This window comes from Semicossyphus pulcher, unplaced genomic scaffold (assembly GCF_022749685.1).
Source record: "Semicossyphus pulcher isolate SPU_LCO1_2020_fin unplaced genomic scaffold, fSemPul1.0.p SCAF_19, whole genome shotgun sequence".
NCBI classification, from domain to species: domain Eukaryota; kingdom Metazoa; phylum Chordata; class Actinopteri; order Labriformes; family Labridae; genus Semicossyphus; species Semicossyphus pulcher.
Window position 1 is genome coordinate 12,469,951 of NW_027211692.1, and position 18,634 is coordinate 12,488,584.

The 18,634-nt window shown below is 40.9% G+C and overlaps 1 protein-coding gene across 2 annotated transcripts; it reads left to right on the plus strand.

Annotated features, from left to right (window-relative positions):
- Positions 1-111: 111 nt before the first annotated feature.
- On the plus strand, positions 112-18,089 carry smc4 (structural maintenance of chromosomes 4). 2 transcript variants are annotated; one of them, XM_069669032.1, is made up of 24 exons: positions 112-239; positions 1,624-1,781; positions 2,761-2,951; positions 3,540-3,731; positions 4,786-4,962; positions 7,047-7,211; positions 7,741-7,868; positions 8,129-8,269; positions 8,788-8,938; positions 10,792-10,956; positions 11,070-11,303; positions 11,408-11,593; positions 11,674-11,835; positions 12,017-12,242; positions 12,329-12,405; positions 13,371-13,523; positions 13,698-13,824; positions 14,039-14,228; positions 15,769-15,913; positions 16,215-16,388; positions 16,481-16,663; positions 16,865-17,097; positions 17,190-17,373; positions 17,806-18,089. In XM_069669032.1, the coding sequence occupies exons 2-24, from the start codon at positions 1,634-1,636 to the stop codon at positions 17,968-17,970; spliced, it is 3,897 nt and encodes a 1,298-aa protein (XP_069525133.1). In that variant the 5' UTR covers positions 112-239; positions 1,624-1,633; the 3' UTR covers positions 17,971-18,089. The 2 variants fall into 2 exon arrangements, with proteins under 2 accessions (XP_069525133.1, XP_069525134.1); XM_069669033.1 differs by lacking the exons at positions 112-239; positions 1,624-1,781 and adding an exon at positions 1,955-2,042.
- The last annotated feature ends 545 nt before the right edge of the window (positions 18,090-18,634 follow it).

Consider the following 18,634-nt stretch of genomic DNA (forward strand, 5'->3'; position numbering starts at 1 on the left):
CCTGCCCTTTGAACGTTCCATGGTGCCTTGCGTCAGTTTGTAACGAATTTGGTTCGACGGCACAGTTTAGGCGCCATTTACAAGTTAGAGTTTTCAAGTAGGAGAGCGACTCGGAATGACACGGGGCTAAACTTTGTGGATTATATTTACACCTCTTTGGATTAACGATTACTTTTGTCGAAACCGTGATCTGGGTCCGAAAGGAAGACTCTTGACAGACCGTACCCAAATCGTGGAAGGTACATAGAAGCGTTTTAGTTGAGGTTAATCACTGGGTTCCGTCTATTTGCTGAAACGGATAACGTTATTTCCAAACCAGACTGACTATTGATGGACTTTTGCTTAACATTACTGACGGTGGAAAGCGCATTTACCAAGGTTAACGAGACTCCGGGATGTTATGAGAAATGCTGTTTTACTTGCCTTTTAACATAAATAGCCTTTTTCGTTGACACACACACACCCCATACAGTAACATGAAACTTTTCCGACTGTCTAAGCTAATGTTAATGGGATAGATGGTTGCTAAAGTTTGAGCTGCAATACCTTTGTGTGGTTAATGTCAACTACTTTAGCTTTGGCAAACGGTAGTTAGGCGTTCATTTCAATTCAAATTTATTTCGTTGAGTTCAAACACAGTTAACGCAACAGTGTTGTGTTAACGTTTCACGTACTCAACGCAGATACATTTGCTAGTCAAAGGTAGCTATCACGTTAGCTTTAGCTCTGCTGCGTTATTTAACGTCACATAGTTAGCTCCAGCAGCTAATTTAACAATAGCGCAGTAACGTGGCAAATGTAACGCTACTCGATTTTCTCACTACCAAGTTACATATGAGGGGAATGTTCGTGTAACTATTACGTCATTATTAGTCCGTTACCGTTGCGTTTTAGAATGTGTTTTTCAATCAGCTCGCGAGTTCGGTTGCCCCGTCCACACCTCCGCCCCCAACATAAAAGTTAAGGGGATTAATAGCCATTACCAGTGTCAGTGTGAGTCCTCGATCAATTTAGGACGTTGTGTCTTCACTATCGGCCAGGAGGACAGTTTCGCTGAGTCTGTTCTGTAGTTACAGTGTAACATAGGCTAGGCTGAGAGCTATGAGGAAAAATTAAGCTATTTGCATATTAACTGAATTTATGCGAAACCTTATTTTCCTGTTTCCCCCATCATCATTGCGAGGGTCATTAACCGTCCAACTTTATGATGCGCAAATCAAAAGCCTACCTGAGAGGCAGAAGGGCAAAAACAGATCTATCACAGGAGGAGGCTGTTTATTTTTGTTTTTATTTGGGTTTTAGTGCTGGAATAGCTTCTAAATCGCTAAATCAACATGTAGATTGGCAGCCTAATCGCTGCTTTCTCTTCTAATGTCATCAGGCCGACAGCCTTTCTTAATGAATCTTAAAACAATCTTATTCATGTTGCTACTTTATACAATGTTGCTACCATATAAAGAATATACCGAGTAAAAGTTACAGGGGCGGCAGTGAGATTTGACTGTGGTAATGATTTAAGCCTGACAACGGTAGCTGCGTGTGACCGACTAAATGTGCAGATTGGAGATTGACAGGCACAAAAACCATTCATGGATTTTCCCTTTTTACCAATGACTCCTTCAGATTACAAATCATGCCATCTAAAACTGCAAAAAGCTCAACTGCCTCCGCCAAGCCAAGAGGGAAAGGGTCGCAGCCTCGGGATGACTCCGAAGACGAGCTGGATGTACCCCCTCAAGAAACCAACTCAAATGGCCAAGAGGAGGCACCGCCGACAACTGGCAAGTAACAAAGGCTGTTTTGGTGTCTGTGAATCTAAATAAGTTGTGTGCACTCAATGGCGATGCGTGTATAGCTGTGTTGCTACTGGCCAATTGGCACAGCTGTGAAGCTTTTTTTTCTCACTTAAATCTCATCACGTAGTTAGAATGGCTGGGATATTTTTTTCTAAAGTGTCAGTCATCAATAAATGTCTTATGATTTTTAAGATGAGTTTGTTATCGTCGAGTGCACTTCTTCCTCGGATCCACTCAGCAAACGAGGTAATTTATTCCGTATTATAAGGTGTTATGTTGTAGACTAAAAGGGTGTTTGGCTTAATTCTTAAAACTTGATCATTTGTATGATTATGTATACGCGATTGTTACGATTTACACAGGAATTAACTGGTGTTTGTGTTCTTTAGTATATGTTGAAATGCTTCACTGGGTGTCAGGCTGCAACATTTTAATTTACAAACATCGACCCCTCAGCTTGTTTATGCTTATGTGAGCACAATAGATTTTGGACAGGTCGTTGTGGCTTGGTCTGATGGAAACAGAATCGGTTTTACGTTATACATGTCTCAAAACAGGATTTTCTCTGTCAGAGTTTCAGTTGCAGTTCAGTATGAGTAAAAATGTGACGTTGATGATCGAAATGTACACGTTAGTTATTTATTGTCGACGAAATGAATGTGGCGCATCTACTCTCGCGTATCAACGCTTCTCGCTGAGAGCGTTTGTATTATAACTTGGATTTGTTCATAAGAGGCCACGGGCTCTTTTCTTTTTGGGTTTACTCTTGTTTTCAGAACAAAGAAAAATAACGCCTGTCAACTTTATCGGGAGTCGTTGTTTGACTGCTGTTGTGACTCGCTGCCTGTGTTTTGTTTGTTTGTTTTTTTCTTGCTCCTCCACCCCTCCCCCATGCACCACTGTCCCCCACCTGAAACGACTCGCACAGAAGAATAAAAAGTTGTACTTTTTTTCTGTGCCACAGATCCGTCTCACGGGGAAGCTGCCGAGGCGGTTGATAATCGAAGTTTGGAGGAGATTCTCGGTAGCATCCCTCCACCCCCGCCCCCAGCAATGACCAATGAACCGGGCGCTCCTCGTCTCATGATAACACACTTAGTTAATCGCAACTTTAAATCGTATGCAGGCGAGCAGATTTTGGGTCCTTTTCACAAGGTACGACCAAACATGGTTAAACATGTCAACCCTTTGTGGGAAACACTTTGTTAATGTGTTGTCTGAAGCTCACAGATACACCATCCTGTGTGGTGTGTCTACATTTTATTTTATTTTTCTTTAATTATGTATTAAGTGACTGTAAATAACATGATTTGTGGTGTGGTAGACATAGTAAACTAGAAAAATACCAATAAAACTACAATATGACATTTATTTGAATTTTAAAAAATATTTTTCTGAAAGTGGAAAAAGTCACACTCCTCCATTTTGATTTAGGGAGTGTATTGTACAAAGGTTAGTATTCTAGTGATGTGCTGACATTTCCCTTAAATTATGGCTTTCTTCAACCTTTCTTTTTTCACTCTTTTTTTAGCTCCCCTCATTGCTCTGCAAATATTAGTATATTAAAATTAATCTTAACTACACTCACTTGAAATACTCTCATTGTCACATTGTTTCCATGCTGAAATGTTCATTTATAGCTTCTAATTCTGTGAGATTTGCATTATACGTTTGTGGATGCAGAATATATTTGAAAAATTGATTTAAAATATTTTTTCATCTTCTCCCTTATCTTTCTCTCAGCGTTTTTCGTGCATCATTGGTCCAAATGGAAGTGGGAAGTCCAATGTGATAGATTCGATGCTCTTTGTGTTTGGATACAGAGCTCAAAAGATCAGATCGAAAAAGCTCTCAGTACTGATTCACAGCTCTGATAAACACAAAGATGTGCAAAGCTGTACTGTGGAGGTGCATTTTCAAAAGATTATTGATAAGGTATATATACCTCTCTCTATATCTATATCTCTGTCATACAGATACACACTTCACTCACTCTGGCCTCTCCTAAATTAACCCATACACAATCTAGCCTGAATGGGCTCATTTAGAAACATTTCTTGTGAACAGATATTTTTCTTGAATTTTAAAAAGATTTTTCCCTCAATGCTCATGACATAATAATGCGACAAATTATCACGTCAGTGACTAAACATAGGCTGAAATCAGTCATGAGAGTTGCAACTAACACCCACACATGCAATAGTCGATTCATAATGTGTTAGAAATGATTCCTCTATTTTTAAATAATTTTTAATTGTGCCATTTAGTCACAAGACACCAGTTAGATGACTGTGCTGTGAAAAGTCAGCAAAATGGGTTTTTGTATGAGGATAAAATTATAGTTTATTGCATTAGATGAGAAATGACTTGAAAACAAACTGTAGTTTGAAGTACTTGTGTTTAGGCTATTTCTGTATTTGATCTGCCACAGGGGGTGTACGTTTTGCCTTCACCACTGTTAAATATATCCAAGCCTCTCAGTTTACTCCAAGAGTTCACAAATAATTAAAATCAAGTAGATTTAGTAATGACATAATTATATAAAGCCTGTCAGCTTTATAATGAGCCATTTTTGCTACTTAAAAATATTTAAAAAGAAGTGGTGTAGACAGCTTGAATTATTAGACCTGTCTCCAAAACTATGACATGTTTAGGCAAATAACATACCGTTATGCATTTCATTTAGAATCTCATCATCATTATGTAAAATGTTGCTTAACTTACATGTATTTAACTTGATAGAATACACATTAATATTGCAAAGGTATATTTTCATGTTAGTGTAGCTGGCTTAGATCTGTTGTGTGCTTTTTCAAACAAGCCTTTTTCTTGATTGTTTTTAATGTGGGCTGATTTAGTGTAACCCCCCTCAGTGGATTTGTCAGTATTCTGAGTATTATCGTTTGATGTGTAGAGCTGTTTGAGTTTCTCCTGAACTGTTCTGCTCTAAGCTGCTCTGTGTCTTCTGCCCCTCCCCCCTGTGAGCCAGGAAGGAGATGACTACGAAGTCATCCCCAACAGCAAGTTCTATGTTTCCAGGACTGCCAACAAAGACAATTCCTCAGCCTACCATGTCAATGGCAAGAAAACCACATTCAAAGAAGTGGGGGCTTTACTCCGAAGCCATGGTATTGACCTGGACCACAACAGATTTCTAATCTTACAGGTAATTGTACCTTTTTTAATTTCTTCTTCCCCTTCTTACTCCTTTTTTTCTCCTCTTTTTTTTCTCCTTGCTGTGACCATTTCATTCTGTCAGAGATTTCCTGCTCTACGTTCTCTGCCCATTTCTCAGTCCTCTTTTAGCTAAATGTTGCATGGCTACTTTAAAGCCATGCCTGTCTGTGGGAATAACCTGTTGCACTGGAATTGAGAGGAGAGGATGTGTCCTCTGCCAGCCCTTAGACTGCTATAGCAGCGCATCATGGTTTGAAACAATGTGGAAAAGGTGCGAACCATTATTTGCTGCTTTAGAATTTTAAGGAAAAAAGGCAATTTTTTACCCAAACATGGACCCGGATGTGAGCTGAACCACTGACTCAGATTTTGTAGGGGGGGGGATCTTTGATGGGGTTGACCCACCAGTGAGGACAGGTTGAACCTCCCTTCCCCCCTCCCTCTCCCATGTACCTGCCACGCTTTAGCAGCACGTAAATATTGGCGTGTGAAAATAGACCCCAACCCCAATATTGGCAGTGCTGCTTCAGTGTGGCAGGATCAGACACCCTCCATTACCATGCTTTTGATATTGGTTGAACATATGCCTGTGTTTTTTTATCTCCAGTGGGAATGTAATGCATTCCTGTTTATTTCAGAATTATTTTTCTTGTTATATTATTTTTATGTATTTTTTATTGAGCATTTTGTTTGAGTTTTGCCACTAGTTACACCACCCCTTCTGATTGTATTACATGTGTGACCTAGCCATTATTACTGATTAACCTTAGACTTATGGGGTGCTGAATCGTGTCAGAGTAAACAAAAAAGGCTGATTTATTCTTTGTTGTCCAAGTTTTTACATTTTATTCCATTTTGCTATTTTTTCCAGTATGTTGTAGTTTCAGGTGAACAGCTTGTTTCTACCCTCTGCTGGGGTTTTGTGGTTAGCTGGTTGATTATATGTGTCCTTCTTGACTTTTCTGTCTGTTTATGTGTGCGAGAGTGTGTGCATGTTCTCACTCTCCTTGGATGTTAGCTTTGCAGCTTTCTGTCTATGACATGGCTGCATGACTGGAAGGGCTTTTAGGTTGTTCTTCAAGGTCACTTTTCCAGGCCTCTGGCTAAAGGGAAGCTGTCTATTTTGTGCAATGGTCAGAGCAGAGGATGACGAGGAATTCCCCCCTCCTCTTTCCTCTCCTGGCTTCTCCTTTCTGTCTTACTTAAAAGTAATGTGAACGGCCTTTTTTCACCAACTTAAAGAAAAAATTAAGACTTTTATTTTTTACTTTATCAAAATTAATGTTTTTTTTTACTCTGAATTCATTTTGTAGCTTGCTATTCTTAGCCAGCCTAGCTCAGAAATAAAAAAAGAGCACACATTAAGACCAATGTTATAAGGCTGGAGAGCTATCTGTAAGTTGGGCCCAAGTGTATGTACCTGATTTTGAAATTCAAGTGCAGCAACAGTGAGTCTACATTTTCATGTTATCAAAAGCCTTTGTTTGAGTCACTTTAAATTAATTAATTATAACTTGTTCAAAATGGAACAAGGTGGGGTGATGGTGTGTCTTCACAAAATGAATACTTTAACATGTCTCTGATAACACTCTTCACTCTACACTACAACACCTTTTACACCAGGTTGAGACAAATCCCTTATTTTTCAGATAAGAACATTTTTTTCATTATTAAAATTTTTTTCACTTTTAGATTTGAAAAGATGCGTCTGTCTGTGTGACCAAGTGTAACCTTGGGGATGATTTTTAGTGTCTATGTGGCAGAAATAACATTGTGTTCTCAGAGAGCCTCTAGAAATAATTTTTGGTACACTCTACATGAGTGAATGTGTCTGCCAAGTTGTGTGTGTGTGTGTGTGTGTGTGTGTGTGTGTGTGTGTGTGTGTGTGTAGCCTACAGCATTATTGCAAGTTTAGAGTTCTGAATTTAATTGACCACACATTTTAATAGTGACTGCTGTGATTTTTTTTCTATTTAATTAATTCAAATAATAAGAGTTTTTGTTTTGTTGCAAATCTCCTGTGAATAATTGCATGCATGTCTTTGTCTATGTGCTGTTCTGGCCTGCACCTAGGGCGAGGTGGAGCAGATTGCCATGATGAAGCCCAAAGGTCAGACAGAGCATGATGAGGGTATGCTGGAGTACCTGGAGGACATCATAGGGTCCTGCCGTCTCAAGGAGCCCATCCTAACCCTGGCCCGCCGCATTGAGCTGCTCAATGAGCAGAGGGGAGAGAAGGTGACATACACTCATACACTATCTACTCACTCTCAGAAGCAATGTTCCTTCCTGTGTCCTCGCTGCATTTGCTCTGTAGAGATTAGAGTTTGGGGGGGTGGGGGGGTCATTTGTGTGTGCACATGTTTGAAAGCTTTTGATGGACACATTTATTAGATGAGAATAATACTTTGTTTTTGTTGTGTAACTGTCAAGTTTGTAGGATAACTTAGTAATGGATAAGCCCACTACCCTAGGCATGTCCCTTTAAAACTTTTTGTGCACACATGAGAATGTTGACAATTTATTTTGTTTGATTTATTTTTAATTATAAGCAGAGGCTCCAAGCCACAGAAGTGTAAGAATCAAAAGATTGCCATTATAGCTTTTATCAAAATAATGATGTGCCATCAGAATGATGGAGATACTTTAGATTAAACGTCTTTTTATTTATTTAATTATTTTTTCTATGGCACATGATTGATGACTACACATTTTATTGAAGTTGTGTCACCTGGTATTAAGTACTGTGATATTTTCTCTGTCCTAGCTGAACCGAGTGAAGCTAGTTGAGAAGGAAAAGAATGCTTTGGAGGGAGAAAAGAACAAAGCAGTGGAGTTCCTCTCCCTGGAGAATGACATCTTTAAACACAAGAGTCGACTCTGCCAGTATTATGTGTGAGTGCACCAGCAACATGATCTGTTCTGTACCAGACAAATTAAATAATAATGTAATTATGGTAAATTTCAATGTAATAAGCTTAGAAGAAAGAAAAAAGTGTTCAGATTGAGTGCAAATTTTATTTTCTATTTTTAATCTTTCACAGGGAAGGCATGACCCTCCTCTGGTGTCACGCCCTGTTCTTTTTTTGCCTTGTGTGAAAATTATTAAGTGTACCTCTCACTGTTTTTTTCTTCTGACATGTCTTCGCCTTCAGTCACGATCTGCAGAAGCGTGTGGTGGATAAGGAGCAGGAGAAGCAGAAGATCTTGGAGGACACCAAGGAGCTCACTGAGAAAAATGCAAAGATATCAGAGGAGACGGAGAAAATGAACCAAGAGCTCAAAAATGTGGAGAAGTAAGGCCTGGTGTCTTCTTCCTCCCCTGCTTTTTATTACAAATTTAACATGCTAAGAAGGATACAAACTTCTCTACCAGTTCAATTAATTTTTTTATGGTTGTTGTGAAGCCCCCAAACATTTCCTGAAAAGGAGAATAGAAGTAACTGGTAATCTGTGTGTACTAAAATTTGATGGTTACAAAACAGAACATAAGGTTGTTTTTTTCTCTTTGGAAAAAAGATCAAACATGATGTTTTGAGACGTCACTTTTATACATTTTTGGCCTTTATGACTGTTTAATTTTTACAACTAACGATATTACCTTACAATCCAAAGTGTGTAGGAAGTGAAACCTGGCTCAGCTTGACTGTGAAGAGTTTGCTCTTTTATAAAGAGACTCTTATACCCTTCCTCTTTGTTATGTAAAATCTTTTTTGTATCTTTTTAAGATTCTTATGACTTATTTAATATTTAGTCATTTTTTCCTACATAATTAAGTCTGAGTGTACCCAGTAAAATGCTGTTCCTCCACCAGGAAACAAAATAAGCTCAACAAGTACATTGAGACCCAGAAGGAGAAGTTCACCCAGCTGGACCTGCAGGATGTTGAAGTGCGCGAGAAGATTAAACACTCAAAGAGCAAGAACAAGAAACTGCAGAAGCAGCTGGAAAAGGACAAAGAAAAGGTGTGTTGGTCTGTAAATGACAGTCATCTTCTACAAACAGTTCACTGGCTTAATTTAACTTGGTGTTACTGTTTGCTACTTTGCAGTGATTGTTTCACTCCAGCAGTATCACAGTGGGCATTTCCACAGTATTTAGATGCAAACAAACACAATCTGTCTGGAGAGTAATTGTAGCCGTTTTTCATAACTTGCGTATCTTAACAAACGCCGGGTTATACTGAGTCAAGACAAGCTAGCACCAGTGGTATGACACTCCACTGTTACTCTGTTTATTTTGTCCTCTGGCCAAGAAAGAAACATGGGCACTAAAAATACAGTTTCCGTTGCTTATAGAAAACACACAGGGTTGTTGTTCTGAGGCTGCGAGGAAAAGACATTTGTAATGGCTTTACAGAAGCCTGAATATAAGTGATAGATTAATTACAGACTCGAACAACCACATTTGAACTCTGATTTATACTTTTTTTAAATATTAATTTAGATTGCATTAATTTTACTAGAAGCACCTTTAAAATGTTTCCCCCCCAAAAGCAACCCTCGTTTTAAGTTTTTGTTTTACAGTTTTGAACACATCTGCACAGCTTGTGTTTTTTAACAATGGTTCATTTTTCACTTTTCATATCACATAACTACATATAACAACTGTATATTAGAAAAAGGATCCTCAAGTCATTTTATTTTCTAGAAATACAGAATTTTAAAAGTGTGATTTTAAATGAAACCTAAACATTCTTCTGAGACGATTCAGATTTGTGTAAAAATTCAATATAATCCATATAATGTAGTGTTTTTAAAAAGCCTGTCTGTTAGATGGATTGTTTGTAAATATACCCGATAGTTACAGCTACACTAAGCAATACTAAGTTTAACTAAGCACAGTGAAATTAAAGTAGCAATAATCACAAGTTTGTAGTGTGTAAGAAAATTGCTTTAATTTTTTTTATTTTTTTCCTACCTTGGGAAAACGGGAACGCCTGCCCTTCTTCTAAATTAGTCGACATTATCCATTGAATAAAATAAAAACTGTATAGAATTGTAAATCAAATTTTATGGCAGGGATACTCTCTGCCATAAACTAGCCACTAGGGGGCTGTGGAGTAACACACAAGCTGACTGTTAGTGCTTCTATTGATGTCTCACTCATGTTCTTGTTTCACAATGTATGATCTTCCTGTCACTCACGCCGGTGTCTCCCCATCTCGCACACTTACTGAAACACTTTTTAACACACACCTAGAGTTTAGAGTTCCCTTGTAGCTGTAAATGTATCCTCTCTGCCCTAAAACACTATCTGCTCCTACAGTCCCTGTACTCTTCTCTGTCTTGGTCAGAGTCAGGCAGACCTCTGGGGAGCAGTGTTCTGCTGTGTTGTAGTCAACTATGGCCTGGCTTGTGTAACACTCCCAGCAGCCATATTCACATTTCACCCGCAGTTAACCCTGCAAAACAAAGAATACGTGCACACACTACTCCTTGCCTTGTTCCAGCCCTGCCAGCAGACTGTTGTGCCAGTCTTAACCAGGACTTGCTCAGTCCTGAGTGTGTGTTTATAGTTGATTACGGTTGTGTGTTTTGGCCTGCTTATGAATCTGTAGCACTGTTGCTTCTTACTGGCACTGGCCAAAATGTAATCCTCTTATTTAGTACTTCTTGTCTCCTAAAGTGTTCACTGAACCCTTGATCTTATAATTTAATATAAGAGATAAAGGGCTATTAATCCGTGCTTTGCTGAAGTGTATTGAATTGTGTCCTTGCATTAAATTGAGACAGGTGTAGCTGCTGTTGCTTGGAAATCCAGAGTGGCACACATCTCATTTGTTTTTGTACCTTCTCCTGTCTGGTTCATCTTTCAGCTGGAGGAAGTGCGCGGCGTGCCAGCCAGCAGCGAAAAGGCCATCTCTGAGGCAACGGCTGGCAAGGAGGAGCTGGAGAAGCAGAAGGTGAAAGAGGAGGAGAAACTTAAGGCGGTGATGGAGAGTCTGAAGGAGGAGACCAGCGGCCTGCAGCAGGACAAAGAGGTGTGCATATAAACATGTTTGTGTTAGTTTGTTGCATGTTTTGTTTTACATTTTGCATTTAACAAATCGTCTTCTGTTCTTTCATCCGTCCTGTCCGCTTTTCATCTTTCCAGACCAAAGAGAAAGAGCTGATGGAGCTCAGCAAGGCAGTAAACGAGACCCGGTCTCGTATGGACCTGGCTCAGTCGGAGCTCGACATCTACCTCAGCCGCCACAACACCGCTGTGACACAGCTCAACACCGCCAAGCAGACGCTTCAGACAACCTCTGACACGCTGCGTGAGCGCCGTGCCGCCATCAAAGACCTGGAAGTGAAAATACCCCAGAAAGAACAGGAGCTCAAGAAGGTAAAAACCAGCATCAACATTATTGTTTAAGGCAGCATTTACACGGGACATTTTGCATCCTAAAAAAAGCTTCTCCTTAATTTGCTCCTCTTCTTTCTCTGCAGGATGAAGGAGAGCTAGGGCAGCTGATGAAGGTGGATAACGAGACCAGGGAAGTGGTGAGGGAAATGAGGCAGAAGGTGGATGAGGCCAAGAGCTCTCTGTCCTCCAACCGCAGTCGAGGAAAGGTCCTGGATGCCCTCATGCAGCAGAAGAAGAGCGGCAGAATCCCCGGCATCTTTGGAAGATTGGTAAACAACTGTTATATCAACCTGCAATGAAAAGCAGCAGTTTGTAGTCGCTGTATCGTGATATCTTATTGTGCTCGTAGGGAGACCTTGGAGCCATAGATGAGAAGTATGATGTGGCCATTTCCTCCAGTTGTGGTGCTCTGGACAACATCGTGGTGGACACCATTGACACAGCTCAGAAATGTGTGACGTTCCTCAAAGAACAGAACATCGGGGTCGCCACCTTTATTGGTCTTGACAAGGTAAAGATCTGAGACCTCAAATAAAGATTGTCAACCGCTCATTTGTTCTCTTAGAGCTGAGGTTGGTTTAGCTTTAGTTATATTAACTGCAGTAGCTGATCAAGACGGTTAGGAAGTTGTTGGGTTTGTTCCTGGGATCATCGATAAAGACGTACATTCTGCTCCTCCTCCTTTGCTTCAGATGAAGGTTTGGGAGAAGAACATGGCTCCCATCCGCACTCCAGAGGACAGCCCCCGCCTCTTCGACATGGTGCGAGTGAAAGATGAAAGTGTGCGGCCGGCGTTCTACTTCGCCCTCAGGGACACCCTGGTGGCCCAGGACATGGAGCAGGCCACGAGGATGGCCTTCCAGAAAGACCGGCGCTGGAGAGTGGTCACCCTGAAGGGACAAATCATCGAGATGGCCGGTGGGTGGATTACTTGTTCGTCTTACCCTTTATACTTTTTGGCTCTCTCAGTGAAGGATGTGATAAATATTACGTGTGCTTCACAGGAACCATGACCGGAGGAGGAAGAGTATTGAAAGGCAGGATGGGCTCCTCTATTGGCACTGAGTTTTCTCAAGGGGAGGTGAGTGCAAACTACACACATTAGGGTTTGTGTTAACAGATGTCTTGGGGTAGATTTTCTTTTCAAAACAGACCAGAAGTTGAAAGTGATATTGATATAAAGTCATTTTGTTTCTTTACTCTCTATAAACGGATAAGAAGTAATGACCCATCACATTTGAGAGGGCTTTGGTTCCATGCAGGGAAACTTCTGTGTGGAGAGCAAACGAGTCAAGCACATTAAGCAGACCATCTGCGATTGTCTGAAGACGATTTAGCTTTTTAAAAACATATCTGCATAACGCAGCAGAAAACCGTCCAATCGTAGACTCTAAACTCCAACTTCATTCTTGTGTCACAAGTTGCTAGTCTGTTAGTAATAGCTTTTTGGATACCCGCTGGCTACACAGTGAGCCCTGAAATATCCGTAGTTGGCAGAGGCTAGGTAGCGAAAAGTTCCGGTGTTATAAAATATCAACAAATCTTTCATAGAAATGTACAGTATTACATTCAAACAAATTCTGTCCGATGGAAAGGCAAAATTTACACAGCTGTGTCCACTCTGCAGGAAACATGCGCTTGTAATTTGCACCTAATTGAAAGCTGCTAATGTAGCGCTAACACTGATTCTTTTAGACAGGGGAGCTGTGATTGTTTTTATTTTACCTCTAAGTCCTAATACACGTTTGTCATGACTTTCCTCAGTGTTCAGTGTAATCAAAGGATTCCAATAAAGACATGATGCTTAATATTTTAGGTTCATTTGTTATACCAAGGCACACTAAGCAACTAGCTTTTAATACACTGTTTCCATATGTTTGTTCTTGAATCAAATTATTGCATCATTAACATTTTGTGATTTACAAACCAGAACTAAAGAGAAAAACATCATTAAGTTTTAACTATCATTAAACTGTAATGACGTCCACTCTGAAAGGAGGATCGACCCTTCTGTCACATTCAATGATTTTCATGTGTTTTCTGCAGCTCGACCGCATGGAGAGCAAACTGAACGAGAAAGTGTCAAAGCTGCAGGGCTGCCAAGAGAAAAGGCTGCAGCTGGAGGAGAGCGTCCAGCGTCTGCGGCCTCAGCTCCGAGATATGAAGAACACTCTGGAAAAATACGCCAACAGCATGACCGTAAAGCAAACACACCTCTTGCATTTCTTTCAGTCTATTTTTGACTCTGCATTTGTGATTGAAATAAGAACCTCTCTAATTCATACTCAGCCATATAATGTGACAATAATTACTGATGTAAACGTTCGCTTTAAGTGAGCCTGTGTGGCTGAGTGTTTTCTTTCTTTCCTTCAGAGTCTAGCTGACCAGGAGGCTCACTTGAAACTTCAGATTAAGGAACTTGAGGCCAACGTGCTGGCTGCTGCCCCAGACAAGGCCAAACAGAAACAGATGGAGAAGAGCCTGGAGGCCTTCAAGAAAGGTAGAGTCCTCCTGTGAACTGCGAAGAGAAATATTGCCGTTAATTGCTAAATTGTATAAAGATAATGATCAAACTGATGTCAGAGTGAGCTGTAATTTTATCAAAATGTTTTTCCAGTTTAAACTCTGAATACTAGTCATTAGAAACTGAACATCCAACATGAATGTTATTATTTTTTCTCATTATTTTCCCCCTTCACAACCCTCTCTCTCAGACTATGACGCAGCCTCCAGTAAGGCGGGGAAGGTGGAGACCGAGGTGAAGCGGCTCCACAACCTGATCGTAGACATCAACAGCCACAAGCTGAAGGCGCAGCAGGACAAGCTGGATAAGGTCAACAAGGAGCTGGACGACTGCTCCTCAACCATCACCAAAGCTCAAGTGGCCATAAAGACAGCCGACCGGTGAGGAAATAATGTGTTTAATATGTTTGCAATGTTCACACACTCATCCCCGTCCATCACAAGGGCCAAGTCAGGAAGTACCTCTATTTTTACACTAGAGCATTTGTCTGTGCGTCACATATAGGGAGCTTACAGGAACACTTTCCTTATGTTGTCATGGTTTCTTTGAGGTAATCAATGTTGTGGCAGCGTGTAGTGAACATTATCTGAAGCTGGAACGTTGAAGATTGATTGTGTGGGCTGGACAGCCCGGCAGTCTGCTGTAGGGCAACAACACTGTTGGCTGTGTGTGACATGGTTTGCTGTGGGGGAGGAGTTATGCAGCGTATCGATGTCAAATAACAACCTTGGTGCAGTTTCTAATGTGTAACCATTTAATGCTAAAATGGGGCTCTTTTTCGCACCATTTGGCCTTTTATCCACATTAATCAGTGTTCCCTATGGTCAGGAGAGGTGCTACTGTTTGTAGCATATATCTTGAGATGCACATTATTGCCTTCATTACTTTCTGATGGCTGCTATTTGCATGTTAGTATGACACAAGTGATGCCACTGATCTGTGTCTTTTTATGTTGGATGACTTCACAGTTGTGTTATATTAATTTGCAGCACTGTAGGGATTATTGTTAGCTTTGTTTAGCAAGTCATTTTTATGAGCTGCATTAAATCAAATCATGATCACAGAGCAACAGCAATATAAAAATATGTCTGTAAGAACATCTGGGATGTGTGAGAAGCTACCGGTGTATTGAAACATGGAGAACAAAGAGAAGCTCGCTTTTACTTTTGTTAAGGCAACCGCCGAATCATTAGCTGTCATTAACCTAACCGTTATTTTGTAAACTGACAGATTTTGGCTAGCTAAAATACTTTGTGTTCAATACATTAGTTATATCTGCATTAAAAAATGGACAGAGGGCACTTGCTCTGGCTTTGATGGAGGGTGACAGGCTGTTCCGAAATACATTAATCCCATTAATCACAGGGAAACAGGGAATCGTGTGGGTAGATCACAGCGAGTACCACCAGCTGGCCTGCCTCTCCATTCATCCGATTGGACAATGAGAAAAAAACGGCTATGACGCCAGGCGCTTTTCTGCTTTGAGTTGAAGTTTTTTCAACTCGAGGCACTCAGAGCATTTCCTCAAAAACGCGAGGCGCTCAGCAACGCAAAAGCAGCGCGCAAAACGCTTCCCTCTCATTGAAAACGACTACAAAAAAGCCGCCCCTGATCGTCTGATCGGGACATAATGCTGCTGCTAATCTCTTCTGAAGGACTGCTCTTGTTACACCTCCTGCGTAGACACAGGTTAAATGTGGCTTAGCTTAGACCCTGATGATGAAAGATGGATTACTGTCATGGAGCTCCTTGTAACCATGTGAACATTAAGACGCTTTCTCTTCATCTGTCACAAAAGAATCATGTAGTAAGATGGAACCATACATCACCAGCAGTTATCCACTCACACACACGTTTAAGGGCTGCCACTCTGTCAGAGGCTAACATCCGTGTTGTTTGCTTTCTGTGTCCCCTTCGCAGCAACTTGAAGAAATGTGAGGACAGCGTGAATCGTCTGCAGGGCGAGCTGGAGGAGAACGAGAAGTCGATGGCTGAGTTCACAGAGCAGCTGAAGAAGCTGGAAGAGGAGGCCGGGGAGATCATGAAGGACTGTCAGGAGGCTGAGGTGAATTATTCACCGCTCAGCGCTTTATGTTTGAAGATCACTGTTTTTTATTTAGGGTTTTTCCTGTTACAGAAAAATGATCAGATATTTCTTTCTAATATTTCCAAAAGTAGCATTGTCCTTTTTAATGACTGCTGTTTGTTAAAAATCTGGTCTTTCAATGTTGAGTTAGGAAATAAAGCCAATAAAAGGCCCACAAAGGATTCAAAACTAGTTGAAACTGTTAATAATGTATTACTTCGGTCTTACCAAAGTGATAAAAGTTTAAAATGTGTGGGGTTTTTTGTCTTTTGCCCACCAGGCTGCACTTCCCGAGGTGCAGGAGCAGTATCAGGGCGTGCTGAAGGAGATAAAGGTCCTGCAGCAGCAGGAGCACGCGCTGCAGGAGGAGTCCCTCAGCGTCCGGCTCCGCGTCGAGCAGATCGAGACCTCCATCACAGAACACAACAACAAGATCAAACACTGGCAGAAAGAGGTGCATGAGGCTGTTTGAGCTCATCAACTTTGCAGACACTTTTTAGATAACAAATTTGAGTCTTAATTAACGATTCTTTTTATTTGCTTCAGGCCACAAAGCTGTCTCTTCATTCCGTTGAGGACAAGCCAGCAGAGGAACTTCCTGTTCTTACATCTGCTGAACTTTCTGGAATCCCCGATCCCAACGTCATCATCAACAAGATGACCGTGTTGGAGACCCAGTGTGCTCAGATGAAGCCCAATCTGGGGGCCATCGCTGAGTACAAGAAGAAGGTACGCACAAATTAGAACAGGCATCCTTCTATCTAATTAATCTTACACTTGTAATTGTTTCAATTATTTTTCTTATTGTCTTACAGTAAATACACAGAGTGTGAGAGGCACTTATCAAATTGTAATTGATTGAAAGAAAGTAGAAGTTGTGGAAAAATACATAAGAACAATTCTCATCTACGTCGCTGTGTGTGTTTTCAGGAGGAGCTGTATCTGCAGCGCGTGGCTCAGCTGGACGAGATCACCACAGAGAGGGACAGTTTCAAACGTGGCTTCGAGGACCTGCGCAAACAGCGCCTCAACGAGTTCATGACTGGATTCAACATGATCACCAACAAGCTGAAGGAAAACTACCAGATGCTCACACTGGGTGGCGACGCAGAGCTGGAGCTCGTGGACAGTTTGGACCCCTTCTCTGAGGGCATCATGTTCAGGTAGGACTTTGATTCTAGTTGTACAGATGCTTTTCTAGACTTACATCCTGTCCTTTCTGTTTGAGCGCTTATATTTCTGTTTCTCTCTCTAGTGTTCGTCCTCCAAAGAAGAGCTGGAAAAAGATCTTTAATCTGTCAGGAGGAGAAAAGACCCTCAGCTCTCTGGCTCTGGTGTTTGCGCTGCACCACTACAAACCTACACCGCTCTACTTCATGGACGAGATCGATGCCGCTCTTGATTTCAAGAACGTCTCCATCGTGGCCTGTTACATTTATGTGAGTATGCACCTGTGTGTATGGTGTTAAATATAGACATTTAAGATCGGTTTCTTTTAAGTATAAAGTCCATTTTGTAGTTGTGTAAGACGCTAGTCACAGAGAGCCTCATGGGCTGCTGCTGTGTGATACCGTTGTATTAGCCGGTTATTTTTAAATACTGGAGCTAATCAGTGCAGTAATCACTGACTCATGAGAGCTTTGTGTTTCTGTTGTGTAACGCCGGAATAATGTTGGCGTTCAGACAAATCACCTGTTTTTGGGAGCTGGTTCAAAACAAACAGCTAACTTATTAACCCTTTCCCTGCACTGCACTGTGGACGTTATTTTTGTAGTGTTTTGTACAAATGTTTCCTAAAGTAAAAACATTTAAATCTGGACAAAAATCTCATCTTCATATCAGTAATTTATTTTTCTTTACCTTGTTTGCAGGAGCAAACAAAGAACGCTCAGTTCATCATCATCTCCCTGAGGAACAACATGTTTGAGATCGCCGATCGTCTCATTGGCATCTACAAGACTCACAACACCACCAAGAGTGTTGGAATCAACCCCAAGACCATCGTGTTCAAAGAGCACGAAGCTGTCACTGCTTGAACCTGACGAACCTCTGCTCAGCTCATTTTTACTTTCATTTTCACACCCTGTGTAAATACTTGTATCTCTTTTTATCTTCTCCTTTACTATGAAATGCTGCTATTCTTTACTTCTGTATCACCCAATAAATGTTTTCTGATACAAACTTGTTCTTGATGCATGCAAATGATTCAAATGTTCCTCATAATATTTAAATCTTTTGTCACATGGCTTCAGTAGATTCTTATAAAGTCACAGGTCATCTTAAAGGGGCCAGATCTTTTGAAAGGATATTCTCATATTTTGCATGGGTTTAACATTTTTGGGTGTTTATTGTTCACAGTGAAAAAGTGAAAACTGCATAATTCGGTTTTTCCAGAATGACATCTTTAAAAATGTCGCCTCTGAAATGGGCCGTTCAGAACAGCTGCACGTTTCTACGTAGAACCTTGCTTTCGCTGAAATAGACCAATCACCTCAGGCTGCCATCTTGCACTAGCTTCAGTAGCTTGTAGTCAAGTCGTTAAGATTTCAACTTACCATTCTGATACGTCCTGGTGATTCTGGCTCGTACATATCCAGGGTTCCCACGCGTCCTGGAAAACCTGGAAAATCTGGAAATTTAGAGACTAGTTTTCCAGTCCTGGAAAAACCTGGAAATTGATTAAAATGACCAAATATCCTG

Excerpts from the sequence above, each read along its gene's own strand:
- smc4 (XM_069669032.1), top strand. The coding sequence starts at position 1,634 with ATGCCATCTAAAACTGCAAAAAGCTCAACTGCCTCCGCCAAGCCAAGA. Across the intron at positions 8,270-8,787 it reads GAGCTCAAAAATGTGGAGAA|GAAACAAAATAAGCTCAACA; the intron begins GTAAGGCCTGGT and ends TTCCTCCACCAG. Across the intron at positions 13,524-13,697 it reads AATACGCCAACAGCATGACC|AGTCTAGCTGACCAGGAGGC; the intron begins GTAAAGCAAACA and ends TCTTTCCTTCAG.